The 13,903-nt window shown below is 28.0% G+C and overlaps 1 protein-coding gene across 7 annotated transcripts in view; it reads left to right on the top strand.

Annotated features, from left to right (window-relative positions):
* The window catches only part of LOC103570685 (neurogenic protein mastermind), a 49,455-nt gene extending 35,552 nt beyond the window's left edge, over positions 1-13,903 (top strand). For 5 of the 7 annotated variants that reach the window (XM_014439865.2, XM_053742206.1, XM_014439864.2 and 2 more), the window contains 5 exons: positions 7,413-7,787; positions 8,366-8,543; positions 11,351-11,683; positions 11,896-12,153; positions 12,252-13,901. In XM_014439865.2, coding sequence (XP_014295351.1) covers positions 7,413-7,787; positions 8,366-8,543; positions 11,351-11,683; positions 11,896-12,153; positions 12,252-12,505 — 1,398 coding nt within the window. In that variant the 3' untranslated portion in view covers positions 12,506-13,901. Of the gene's footprint in view, positions 1-7,412; positions 7,788-8,365; positions 8,544-11,350; positions 11,684-11,895; positions 12,154-12,251 lie in introns of all 7 variants that reach the window. The other 2 variants (XM_014439867.2, XM_014439866.2) reach the window with 1 other exon arrangement.

Here is a 13,903-nt window from a genome sequence, read left to right as displayed (position 1 = left end):
TACTTTTTTTTTTATAATTAAAATGATGAGTGAAAAACATTCTTTAGTACTGCGATTACGTAAAAAATTCAAATTTGAATAATTATAACAGAATGTTCGAGATACTTTTGAATTTTAATACGTCCATTGACGCACGTGTAATAGAATAGATGTTTTGACAGATTTCTGAAAAAAATTATAATTTTGCAGTTATGAGGTTTGCCTAGCAAGAGGACGATTTGTATTTTGAAAAATTTTCTTGACCCAAGATAACTTTTTTTTTGTGTAAGGTAGAGACACCGTTTTTGACCACTTCAGGGCGAATTTTGAACACTTGAAAAATTAAAATAAAATACTTTGTAAAAACAGCAATGATAAACATGTATATTTAATTTTTGAAATTTGAACAAAGATATTTTTATCACGTTGTTACATTGGAAATTTTATTATACTTTTTCATTAATTAAAATAAAGGTATAGATGCCCAAAAATAGAGTTGTGGCTATAAATGGTACTTTTATCTTAAATTGACTTATTTATATACTTTATTTTTATATAATTGTCAATTATCAAGTCATAAATATCAAAAAATAAAATCACAATGTATTTTATTCTACTTGATTAAATAGTTTTTTTTGTCCATTAATCGATTAATTTTAAATAATATTTATTTTAAAACTGAGCTATTTGAAAAATCATAATTTTGATTTACGATTTTTTTTTTTCATGTTCATATAATTGGTTTTCAAATACGAAAGATTTCATAGCAAGTCTCAATAAACTCACAATTACCAAAAACTAATTAAGGTTTTTTAAAAAAAGTTAGTTGTATTTTTAAAATTTTTTGAATTTAAATCCAATGCAAAATTTTGATTAATTACATAGAATATATATTTTTATTGTATTTTTATTAAAGATTTTTTCAATTTTTTTGAGTATATGAACAAATCGATTTTCATGTAAAATTAATAAATTTTATTTAATTTCCATGACAATTATCCTTGAAAAACGAACAAAATTTTAACACTGTATTCTCAGACATTGCCCCCCTCCCACATTTTTTAAATATGTTGATTACTTCTAACTGTCGTAACTGTATCAAAATTCACTAAATTAATTAATTAAAAAAAAATAGAGTATTCGTTTGAAAAGGAAAACGCAGTTATAATTTTTCTAGGATGTAGATTTTGAAAAAATTAATTATAGTTGTTTTAAATAAACTACTATCGAAATTTTTAAAATAAATTTGAAAATCAAATAGTATTTTTACTAAAGATTATGCTTTAATTTTTCAAAGTATTTGAACAAATTAATATCGATGAAAAAAATTAATAAATAAAATTGAATTTTCATGACAATTATTCTTGAAAATCGACCAAAATTTTCAACACTCCATTCTTAGACAATGCACCCATCCCCATTTTTTAAATAAGTCGATTATTTTCAACTGTCATAACTGTGTCAAAATTCAATTAATTAATTAATTTTAAAAAACGAAGCATTCATTTTAAAAAAGAAAACGCAGTTATAATTTATCTAGGATGTTTATTTTTAAAAAAATTTTGTTTCAAATAAACTATTCAACAAAATTTTTTCAAATTTGAAATTCAAATAGTATTTTTATCAAAGTTAATGCGTTAATTTTTGAAATCATCTGAACAAATCAATATTGCCGTAAAAAAATTAATGACTTTCATTGAATTCCCTTGACAATTCATTTTGAGAGTCGAAAAAATTTTGAACAATACTATTACAAAATACTTTATTAACACTACTATTTAAAACACTTTATTAACGTAACTTTTTTTATCTGATAAAGATTATATTTATTTAATTTCAAGGACTCGTCCACTAAAAATAATAAACATTCCAAATAAAATATCATTTTATAACTTCGAGAACAGTCTTCTTTTCATTATATACAAAGGGTGAAAGTTGTACTCATAAATATGTTGTGTCACGTTTTATTCATATATACATATTATTGTTACAGTGTTATAACACAATATAGAATTATTTATAGGGCGTGGTAACGGATGTAGATATATATTTTTGATGGTACAATTTTCCCGTTAAGTGTGACGTAAGTCCATATGTTAATCTAGTTAGGTTTATACATATCAACCTTCCTCGAATTATCCATCAGTCTCTTATATTAACGTACGTGCGTATATTATGCATTTACATTCCGCTACTGCTTTAATATATGCACATACATCTATATTTATACTGATAAATTAATAATAGTAGTAGAGCAGATGACGATAGTTAAACATAACTTTGCGGGCTATATCAAGTGTTAAACCCCTAAGCTCTGTAACGGGTTGCGTTGGTTGGATCTCGGAATATTCGCTTGTGAATTTTTAATTTTCTGTACATAGTTAAACAAGTAAATGCACATACATATATATATATATATATATATATATATATATATATATATATATATATATATATATATATATATATATAGAGTGACCTCGGACGGGATGTTTAGACGATCGATCGGGAGCACAGCTCGCTTACCATGGGGTGTGCTTTTACTAATTGGATCCGGTCTCTCTGGAGTTGCGCTGTATTCCAGACTCAATCTATTTTTACTCGGATAACTTTTTTTGTTTATTTATAATTGAGATTTTATATAGAATTTTTTTTGAAAATCTTCATTGGTGCCAGAGATTTCGCGATAGACAAGGACATGTTGTATATTTGTCAGTCAAAAAAATGGGATGAAATAGTGATGGATAGACTAAAGCATCTTTTGAAACTAGGGCAAGTTTGTACACGGTTCTCGTGTGCAGGGAGCAAGAGCCTCGGGTCGATGATCCGGCATTCATAATCGCTGCGGCTCTTCTAGAGGCTGCTTGGTTGCTGCTAGCTGCTGGAGAGTACAGTGAGAGAGGTGCGGCCTAGGCGGTGTCGACTTATTCCTCTCCTCAACGACCCGAGAATCCAGATACCACTCTGACATTACTGTTGTACCGATAACATTCTTATATATATATATATATATATATATATATATATATATATATATATATATATATATATATATACTGTTTTTTTTTACATATTATACTCTTTGAACAACTGAATGTAGTCTCTGTACTTCTTATTGCCAACATTTTTGTTTCCTTGAACAAATACTCTTGACCGACTAACAGATCCAGACCAAATAGACCAGAAAACCAGCCGATTTTTTATCATTCATACATTCATATATTTTTTCCCAATTAATCATACTTGATTATTTAATTTCCTTATCTATTGCTCGTGTTAATTTCCATCATTACAAATTTAAAAGAAACTTGACTTTTAAAAAATGAACTTATATTAGCAAAAGTTATTTTCAGTTCGATATATATATGCATAGAAACATATCAGTAAAGTGAACTGGGAAAAATAATCTTTCGCACGATCTTTGCGACACCTTGTACATGGCGCTTGGATGCAATTTCAAATGCCCTACCGTTGATCACGGATAGTACATGTATATACGCTCGCGTATCAGACACGTATGGAAGCAGACAGAATATATACAGAGCACTAAATGTCCGCTATCGGAAATCGATATCGGCCAGCCACAGCCAGCAGCCACTCTTTGCCTTCTCTAACACACACTTAACCACCCCACACTATTCACTCAATACTCAATACAATATACATATCCAATACACACTCGCATTACATATATTTTCTTTCAACGATTTAGTTTTATGCTGATATTACAGCATCCTACTTAAGTATTTTCCCGATGTCAAGATCTATTTTACTTAGCGGTCCATACCGCGCTGCGTAAGCTACTGATAAAAAAACAAAATATATGTTTTTCATGATGTTTAAATTTATTCCCCTCTTTAATAAGTTGTTAAGAGTGTACAAGTGTGTACATGATTTTGATCTTAGCTAAATCTTTATACACTTGTTTTCTCTCTCAAGCTGTTTAAGTTGAGGTACAGTAAGAGGGTTTATGTTGAGGTCAGCGTCCGTAGATCCTCGTGTATGTAATGGAGATTTATTTAAAAACTATTAAAATTTTGATATTACATCTTGATCATACACTGAGAGAAAAAAAAACTTTTCGAATTATTGTGTATTTTTACCACAAGAAATTAGGATTTTTTAAATTTTCAATCTTATATATTTTTGGTGCAAAAATTTATGATACTGAAATTATAAAAAAAATAACTTCTTGAATTTTTGAAAATTTTCAATTTTCTTAGCGGGAAAAAAAATTATTTTCAACAATTGCACTTAGAGTTTTTTTAATTTTCTACATGTGCATTTTTTAGTTTTTTTTTTTTTTGTCATTGATTTGTTGAAAAAAAATTCAAAAATTGTTAATTGTCTGTTAACTTCAAGATAAAAAAAATTTATGATACTGAAAGTAGCAGACAATTTTTTTAGAATGTGCACATAAAAGATTTTCGAAAATTTTTTATCCGGATATTTTAAAAGTTTTTTCTATAAATATTTTATTTCCTTATTAAAAATAAATTCATTTTTTTAATGTCTGCTATTTTCAGTATTTAAAAAATGTGAAGATTTTTAAAATAATTTTCTTGATCGAAGAAACACAAGTTTATTTCAAGATATTTTTTTTTTTTTTTTTTTTTTTTTTTTTTGTAGTAATGTAGATAATCTGGGTAAAATAATTTTTGTTCACAATAAATTTAGATTTGAATTTCATCTCGAAACTCAGGTTGTGATACAAATATGACTTTCATCATGAATTTGTATCAATTACTTTAATCACGAGAAAATTATTGCTATAAGATTTTTATCCGATCGGAAGTTCATTCACTAAATTAATTTTACAACCGAAACTGATTTACCTAAACCAAGTACTTGATAGAAGAAATTTATTGGTGATATCTGAATCGATAAATTTGACAAACGATTTAATTTAGTAAAAATTCAGTCAAGTTTATAGCAAAGTCATCCCAAGTCCAATTCAAAGACGTAATAAATTAATTTTAAAATTCATACGGATTTTACTAGACGAAAAGTTTGAAAAGGAGTAAATTCATGATGAAAGTCATATTTGTCTCACGATCTGAGTTTCGTCATGAAATTCAGACCTAAATTTATTATAAACTAAATTTTTTTTTTTACATGGGAAAATTTCAATTTTCTTCTGTCTAAAAAATGATTATTCGCGCGAAATATGAAATTAATAATGCGATATTTTATCTCAATTTATTAAAAGACGTACTTGCGCGACTCGTGAGTCAAAAGAGGGCTAACTGATTCAAATTTAATTCCGAGGCAAAACTTTTCTAAATATCTCAATAATTTTTAAATAATTTATCGATTTTTTGGAAGTATTGAAAATATTTATATAAGAGTTATTTAAAAAAATGTTAATTCTTAATTAGACATTACTTTGACTTTGATTTTTTGTCATAATAAATTCGGCAATATCGCAATTTTTTAATCTCAAAATATACATTAGGATGATTTAAAAAATAACAAATTTTTTTTTCTTCTCTCAAGCAGGCTTAAAAGTTTCATTTAAATATAAAACGATGCCTGTGAAAATTAGAGCTCTTAATATTAACATTAAGAGGTTCCGCATTGCAATTTTCTATTTTCCATAAGAATAACATGGAAAAATTTTTTTTTGCATGTTCTGATTTGTATAACTAGCTAACGATGCATCATAGAAAAAATCAACAAGCATATTTTTGTAGGAAATTGAATGCTCTACAAAAAAAGTCTCTTATCATTTTTTGATAAATCCATTTGTTCAAAAGTTATTCGAGGTTGAAGTTGAATTTATATTAAATTTCGAGATCTGTTTACGTTTCCGGTGAAACTATCAGACTTATCACAAAATGTCATAGGGTCTTTTTTGTAGACAATTTTATTTCTTACAAATTATCTCTGATAAAGTTTTTCAAAACTCCGCATTGTTTTCTAGTTATTTTCATTTCAATCTCAAGTTCTTAAAATCTATCAGAAGATTATTTTTTTTATGAGCTTGAGATTAAAATGGAAATAACTAGAAAACAATGCGGAATTCGAAAAAACCTTATGAGTAATAATTTGTAGAAAATAAAAATGTCTATAAAAAAAGTCCTATGGAATTTTGTGATAAGTCTGATAGTTTCGCCGGAAAAGTAAAAAAATCTCAAAATTTAATATAAATTCGACTTCAACCTCGAATAACTTTTGAACAAATGGATTTATCAAAAAATGATAAGAAACTTTTTTTGTAGAGCATTCAATTTCCCACAAACATATGCTTGTTGATTCTTTCTATGATGCATCATTAGCTAGTTATAAAAATCAGAACATGCAAAAAAAATTTTCCCATGTTATTCTTATGGAAAATAGAAAAGGACAACGCGGAACCTCTTGATGTTAATATTAAGAGCTCTAATTTTAACAGGCGTCTTTTTATATCTAAATGAAACTTTTAAACCTGTTTCAGAGAAGAAAAAAAAATTTTTTATTTTTTGAATCACCCTAATATACATATATATGTCAATATACGATTAATCCACATCAGGGATGATGATTATAAGAAAAATTATTACAATGTGAAAAATGATGATGGATCTTTCAAAAGTAAATTTGTTTAATTACTTGTGATTAAACAAATAACTTAAATATTTTGACAGTTTAAAAAAAACCTCTAATAATTTAATGGTCTCCTTTGTCTATGTTTACAAACGTATGTTTTTTTTTCATCGTACGCCGTTGCCGGTTTTTAAAGTAGCCAATGACGTGACGTCATAATTTCAGTTTTACAAACTACAATTATTAATAAATAATTCAAATCATCGATAAGACTATTTTTTTACAACGATTATATCATTAACATAAATTAAATAATATTTTGAAACATTATTTGTCCCTTTGTCTTTTCCAATAACATTTTTTTTTAAAATTGAAACATAAAAAGTTACAGTTTCCCATAAAACTCCGTGCTAAAACTTTGATTTTTAATCGTTAATAACTTTTTCAAATGATCGATAACACACTGAAATTTTCAATAACGATAATTATTGATTAATTCTTGCCAAAAGTATTAAATTTGAATTTTTATCTAATAGTAAGTCTCACGCAAGAACGTCCAACAATATTGTTTTCACAAGTTATTTTTTTCTCAATCTATTAGTAATCATGATTACAATAAAATCATTTAAAATAAATACCAAACTTTAGTTAAATCATATTTAAAAAAATATATATTATTTGAATTTCAAGTACTTGAGTAACTAAAATTAATTTAACTTATTGACTCAAGAAAACGGAGTTATTTTTAAGCGAAGCCTTGAACTGCCGAGTGACTCACTGCGATAGTTTTTAAGATACTGTGAATAATGATTAATAATTATTTATTTAATATAATCTAATAATAATTTTACAAAATAACATCATTAAATTGAACTGATAATTTTAAAAATTAAATTTAAAATTTTTAGGTGTCAGCAGGCCAACATATGCAATTATCCGGTGACTTGAAACCCGGTGTCTCTGTGGCAGCACAACAGGGCATGTACTTTAATCAAACGCAAAATCAAACATCATCAGGACAACAAGATACATACTGCTCGGTATCGCAATCCCAGACAATCAATTTTACTCAGCAGAGCCTGAGGCAACGAGCTGCTGCTGCCGCTGCCGCGGCTGCTGCGGCGGGTGGTGTACCGGGACAACCTGGACCGGGTGCACCACCGCCTAGAAATCATTCACAACAAGTACCGACAAACCAAGTTGATCCACATCAACATGCCAAGCTTGTTCAACAACAGCAGCAACAGCAACAGCAACAACAGCAGATGCTGCGCGCCCAACAGGTTAATATTTATTAACTAATATTATTTTATTTATTTAGTAAATATTTATATAGTAAAGCAATACTTAAAATATAAACATCTATATCCATAGTAATATTAATAATAACAATAATAAATAAATAAATAAAGTTGGTGCACACATATACAGATTAAAGTGGAAAGTGTGTGCGCAACAGGTATATACTTTTTTAGTCTCATTCTCTTTCTTCTTCTGTGTTGTTCGGTCTTGGCAACTTTTGTTCAATTCAAGTTACTAAAAAGAGACACATGTATACACAGCAACTTGAGAAAGAGCACGGATTCATGCACGAAGAGGCAAGTGGTTGCGGGACAATGAATGGAAACTTTTTTTTTTATTTATATTTCTATTCTTATTTATTTATTTTTTTATTTTGTTATTACACGTTAGCGTTTAAATTGAGGCGCGTAAGCATCCGGTAGTTAACGATACCCTGATATCAGTGTAACACTTTTAAAAAATTATAAGTATTTAATTTAAAGTACGACACTGTCAAATTATTGCAGGATGTGACATTAATGATAAATATTGAGGATTATTTATCGTTTTGTGTTAATAGGTAATGCAACATCAGCAGCATTTGGCAGGAGGAATGGGTGGCGTACGGCCACCACCACCTGAGTATAAAACAGCACAAGCGCAAATGATGCATGCTGGTATTGGTATGGGTCAACAAGCGAGGTTTCCTAATCAAGGGTCAATAAGAAGAGTTGCACAGCAACCTATGCCACCTTCGGGTAATTATAATATTTATTTAATCGATAGTTATATTTTACTTTGCTCTGTAGGCTTTCAAAAGAAAAAAAGGATGACTGACAGCCAGAATGGAGGGTAGATTTTTCTGAAGTTCTAAAAATTTTGAGTTCTCATAAAAACAGTGAAATTATGTCATTAAAATCATACTTAGTAATTTTATTGATTTTGGTCAAATTTTAAAACCTATCAAATTATTGGCAGAAATAAATAAACTTTTAGTTTAAGGACAAAAACTAAAGCTTATGGGAACTCTCAGACAGTGCCCCACACTTTTTAAATATATTTAATGATTTTTATTGTCATGACCGAATTAGATTTTGATAATTAATTTAAAAAAAGTTAAAGCATTAATTGAAAAAAGGGCCGCAGTTACAATTTCGTCGAGACAGATTTAAAAAAAAATCATTTACAGTTGACATCAAATTTGGAAAATGAATTTCAGTAAAATCTTCATACTTTGGGATGTCAAATTTTTAGGCTAAAATTTATTTACCAAATTTCGTTCAACTGATTGATGACAACTGTGAGCAGTTTTTTAAAAAATCTATATCTCGGTGAAATTGTTACTGCGTTGTCTTTTTTTTAATTTATGCTTTAATTGTTTTGAAATTAATTAATAAAATTTTTATACTGTTGTAACAGTTCAGTCATTGGCTATTTCTAAAAATTGAGGGGACACTGTCTGAGAATGCTTTTAAAGAAACTTTTTTGAAAAATCGTCTATAAATTTTAGTTAAGGTAAAAGCCTCTATACCCGCTTAGTACCATTAGTCGCTCACTGACTGTTTAAGGCTTTTTTTTATAATTTCTATAAAAAAAAATTACAACTAAAAATATTATCATTGATAAATAATTATTTGTGAATCTAAATATATTAAAATATCATGTATCAAATTATTTTATAATAAATTATAAATTTAAATTGAATGACTGTTTTCAAAATCGCGCTCAGTCGGGCATTTTTTATTTTAACGTTCATTCGTTAGATTAAATTTAGGCTTCGTCAAATTTTTTAAGAATTGTTATAACTATATCTTATTAAATATATTTTTAAAATTCATGAAATTTTATATTATGAAAGAATAAAGTAGTATAATTTATAAATTATCTGTCCAAATCAATAAACTTATAGTTTAATTGATATTGTCTTTGAGCGACTATAGGGCCATGTGTTGATCGAGTAATGGTACGTCGCAACTTTAAGTGAGCAACTATGGGTACACTCAAGGACCTTATTTAAAAAGTTAATAATTATTAATTATCAACATTATTCTTCAAACTTAAATTTTATTCTAATATTTAAAACTATAAAAAACAAATATGGTTTTTTATTTTATTTGTTAATTTATATTGAGTGATTCAATCTCACACCAATGAAAAGTGAGCGGGTATAAGGGCTTTTACCTTATATGAACTTTAATGTTGAAAAAATGATTTTTTTTTTAAATTGATAACATTTCTAACAGCCATAACTAGAGTAATCAATAAGTTAAGCTCATCTTTAATCTTGATCAAGATTATTACCCGTAGAATGAGTGTAGAAAATTTCATTAAGATCCGATAAGAATCGTAAGTAGTATCGTGATGACAAGACTGGTTATTTTACATATATATTAGACTGATTAAAAAAAATCAACTTTTTTTTTTTTTTTTTTTTGAAACCCCCATTAAATAGTTGTAGGAAAGTAAAATAAGATGCTTGTTAAAAGATGAGATGTTAGTATTAATATTTAGAGGTCGCTCATCGCGATTTTCTATTTCCATTTAAATAACATGGGAAAAAACAAAATTTTATATCTTGATAATGGCTGATTGTACAAATAAGCTCAGTATTTATATCTGTGGAAAATTAAACGCTCTATAAAAAAAAAGTCTCTTATTTTTTGATAAATTCATCTGTTCAAAAGATATTGTAGCTTGAAGTCAAATTTATAGTAAATTTCAAGATCTTATTACTTTTCCAGCGAAACTATAAGACTTATCACAAAATGTCATAGGGTCTTTTTTGTAGACAATTTTATTTCTTACAAATTATCTCTGATAAAGTTTTTTAAAACTCCGCATTGTTTTCTAGTTATTTCCATTTTAATGTCAAGCCCTTGAAATTTATTAGAACACTATTTTTTTTTTAGAGCTTGACATTAAAATGAAAATAACTAGAAAACAATGCGGAATTTCGAAAAACTTTATCAGAAATAATTTATAAAGAATAAAATTATCTACAAAAAATATCCTATGAAATTTTGCGATATGTCTGATAGTTTAATCGGAAAAGTAAAAAGATCTCAAAATTTACTATCAATTTGACTTGAATCTTCAATAACTTTTGAACAGATGAATTTATCAAAAAATCATAAGAGACTTTTTTTGTACAACGTTAAAATTCCTACAAAAATATATCCTGAGCATATTTGTACAATGACCCACTGCCGAAGTATTGAACTTTTTTTTTCCCAAGTTATTTAAATGAGAAATAGAAAATTGTGATGAGTGACCTCTAAATATTAATATTAAGAGTTCATTTATTAACAGGCATCTTCTTTCACTTCCCTGTAACCATTAAATAGAGGGTTTCAGAAAAGAAAATAGTCTATTTTTTTTAAATCAGTGTAATATATATATGTAAACTTTTTAATGAGTAGTTTTTTTCGGAACTTACTTGACCAATTATGGTAGATTATGGGAAAATTCTTTGAAAATTCGACCATGAGGACAAATAGAGTTCGACTTTACAAAAATCCACCTAAAAATAACTAAAATAATAAATTATTCAATAATTGATCGATAGGACCAATGATGAGGCCACCATTAGCCCAACAACAGCAGCAACAACAGCAGCAGCAACAGCAGCAGCAAGCGTTACATGCAGGCGGCAACATGTATATGAGCAACGTAGGTGGGGGAATGCCCATTAATAATATGCATCAGATGCACCAGAGATTAGGATATCCAAGGACGAATAATCAGCGACCGCCAAATGTTAGTGTCGGTCCACCAGAAGGTCTAGGTAATAATATCGGTGGCCGTGGTACACAACAAGAATGGCGACATCTTCTCATGCACCAACAACAGGGCTTTCAAGCGCAGATGCGTCCGCAATTTAGTCAACAACCCCATCAAGGTAATTATCATACTTATAATTGTCAAGTCATTTAATTTGATAAATTATTATAATTATATATGAGCATAGTATAATTAAGCATTAATATATAGTATAATATACTAGAATATTTTATGATACATATCTGTTTTGCGTCTGTAAAAGTATGAGCAATATACAGATACAGTATTGGTATAATTGATAGGAATTATAACGTATAAATTTGATTAAAGGTGGTTTTGGTATGGGTGCTGGTACTGGTGGTGGTATGCAAATGAATGCCACTCAAATGCAACATCAGCAGCTGATACGGTCACAAAGTAGTGGAATGAGTGGTGGTGCGATGAACAATAATTCACAGATGCAACAGTTATTGTCTCAACAGCATCAGCAGCAGACACTGGTAATGCAACAGGGAAATAGTCAAATGTCAATGCAGATGCAAATGTCACAATCAGCATCCGTTAATTCTGTTTCAAACACTGGAACTGGTGAGTATCTATCTAATTACTGATCTCGAAAAATTTTAACTGTTGATTCAATAATTGAGTTTAAATAATAAATGGTATTTTTTTATTTTTTAAATCAGGATCTCCGCTGCATCCTCATCAGCAGTATGGATCTGGTAGTCCGGGAGTCAGATCATTGCCACCACAACAGCAGCAGCAGCAGCTCAACCAACAGCAAACTTCGACGACAAACGATTCGTCAGTTGCGACAGCCGCTGATTTTAGTCTTGAATTTTTGGAAAATCTTCCTACTGGTGATACGTCGAATTTTAGCGCTCAAGAACTACTTAATTCGTTGGACTCAACGGCGAGCTTTAATCTCGATATTTTATAAAAAAATTTAACCTAGTCAAGGTTAAATACATTTGAAATTTATGTACATGCCAGCTGTCCAATAATTTATTTGTTATTAGGAATCAGCTGTTTATGTACATAGAATACAAATAGGCAATCACGTTTTAGTCAATTTAATTATTATTTTTTTTTATTATTATTATTATTATTGCTATGAAAATAATTATAATTTTATAGCAATTAACATATAAAGAGAGCTAAGAAGAGAGTAAAAGCAATCCGATCAACGTTTGATCATTACTTGTTGACTGCTTTCTCTCTCTAAATTATCTTACTCTCAATCTCTCACTCTCTATCTGGCATCTGAGTGCTCTTGTCGACGACCCAAGTGTACCTTCGACGAGCACTCTGTTAATGCAATTATTATTTTTCTTTTTTTAATTAAAAATTTTTCGATACTTTTCCTACTTCGGTTACGGTCCTGAAGTCAGCAGACGGTTATCAATTTTCGGCTTTTTTTTTCGACAAATCAATCGCAAAAAAAACAAAAACTAAAAATATGCACATGTAGAAAATTCAATAAACTACAGGTGCAATTTTTTCAAATATTTTTTTTTTATAATTTATCATTTTTAAAAAAATTAAAAAATTATTAGACGTCGGCTGACTTCAGTATCATTACACTTAATCGTGTGTTAACTCCGGAATAGGATTGTACGGAAATAATAATTGTAATCATTACAATTACAAACATATTATATATGTATGACAAGGTTGAATTAATATTAACAATAGATAAAATTTCTGTTTAAAAGTAGACCAATACACAATAAAAAAATCTTGAGTATACAATAAACAAACTGTCAAACGCTAAAGTAATGATTACAAATCCACTTAAATTTAAAAACGTTTATTTTAAATTTAAATTATGTCAATTAAATAAACTGGATAGGAAATTTTCAAATAAATAAATTTTAATTATTAGTTATTGTCATTAATTGAAGGATCTATCAGTTAATTCCAAATAGATAATAAAATCAATAGACAAATCAATATCCTTCTGTGACATTTATATAGATATTAATAATTATTATTATTATTATTACATATAAATAGATATATTTCAGATAGCTGAGCTTTTTATTACGCAAATCTTCAGTATGTAATCGTGTGATGGCTCAGTGTACCGTTTAAATAAAGTTTTCGTGTACATAGTAATGATGTTTTTAAGATGTTAGTGTATTTAGAAGACGGTTATGTAAAATGGGCTTTCTAAAAAATTTATATAAATAAATAAAATAATTTAAAGTATTTATAAATTTAATAACTCCAGTAAACTGTAAAAAAAAAGATAACTTTTTTTTAAATTATTTTTTTAACAGTTAAATTTAAATAAATTGATTGAACTTGTGAATAAGTAATAGATATTATATATATT

Source organism: Microplitis demolitor, chromosome 10, assembly GCF_026212275.2.
Source record: "Microplitis demolitor isolate Queensland-Clemson2020A chromosome 10, iyMicDemo2.1a, whole genome shotgun sequence".
NCBI lineage: Eukaryota > Metazoa > Arthropoda > Insecta > Hymenoptera > Braconidae > Microplitis > Microplitis demolitor.
Note: the sequence above shows the minus strand (reverse complement) of the source record. Positions and strands in the feature narration are given on the sequence as shown.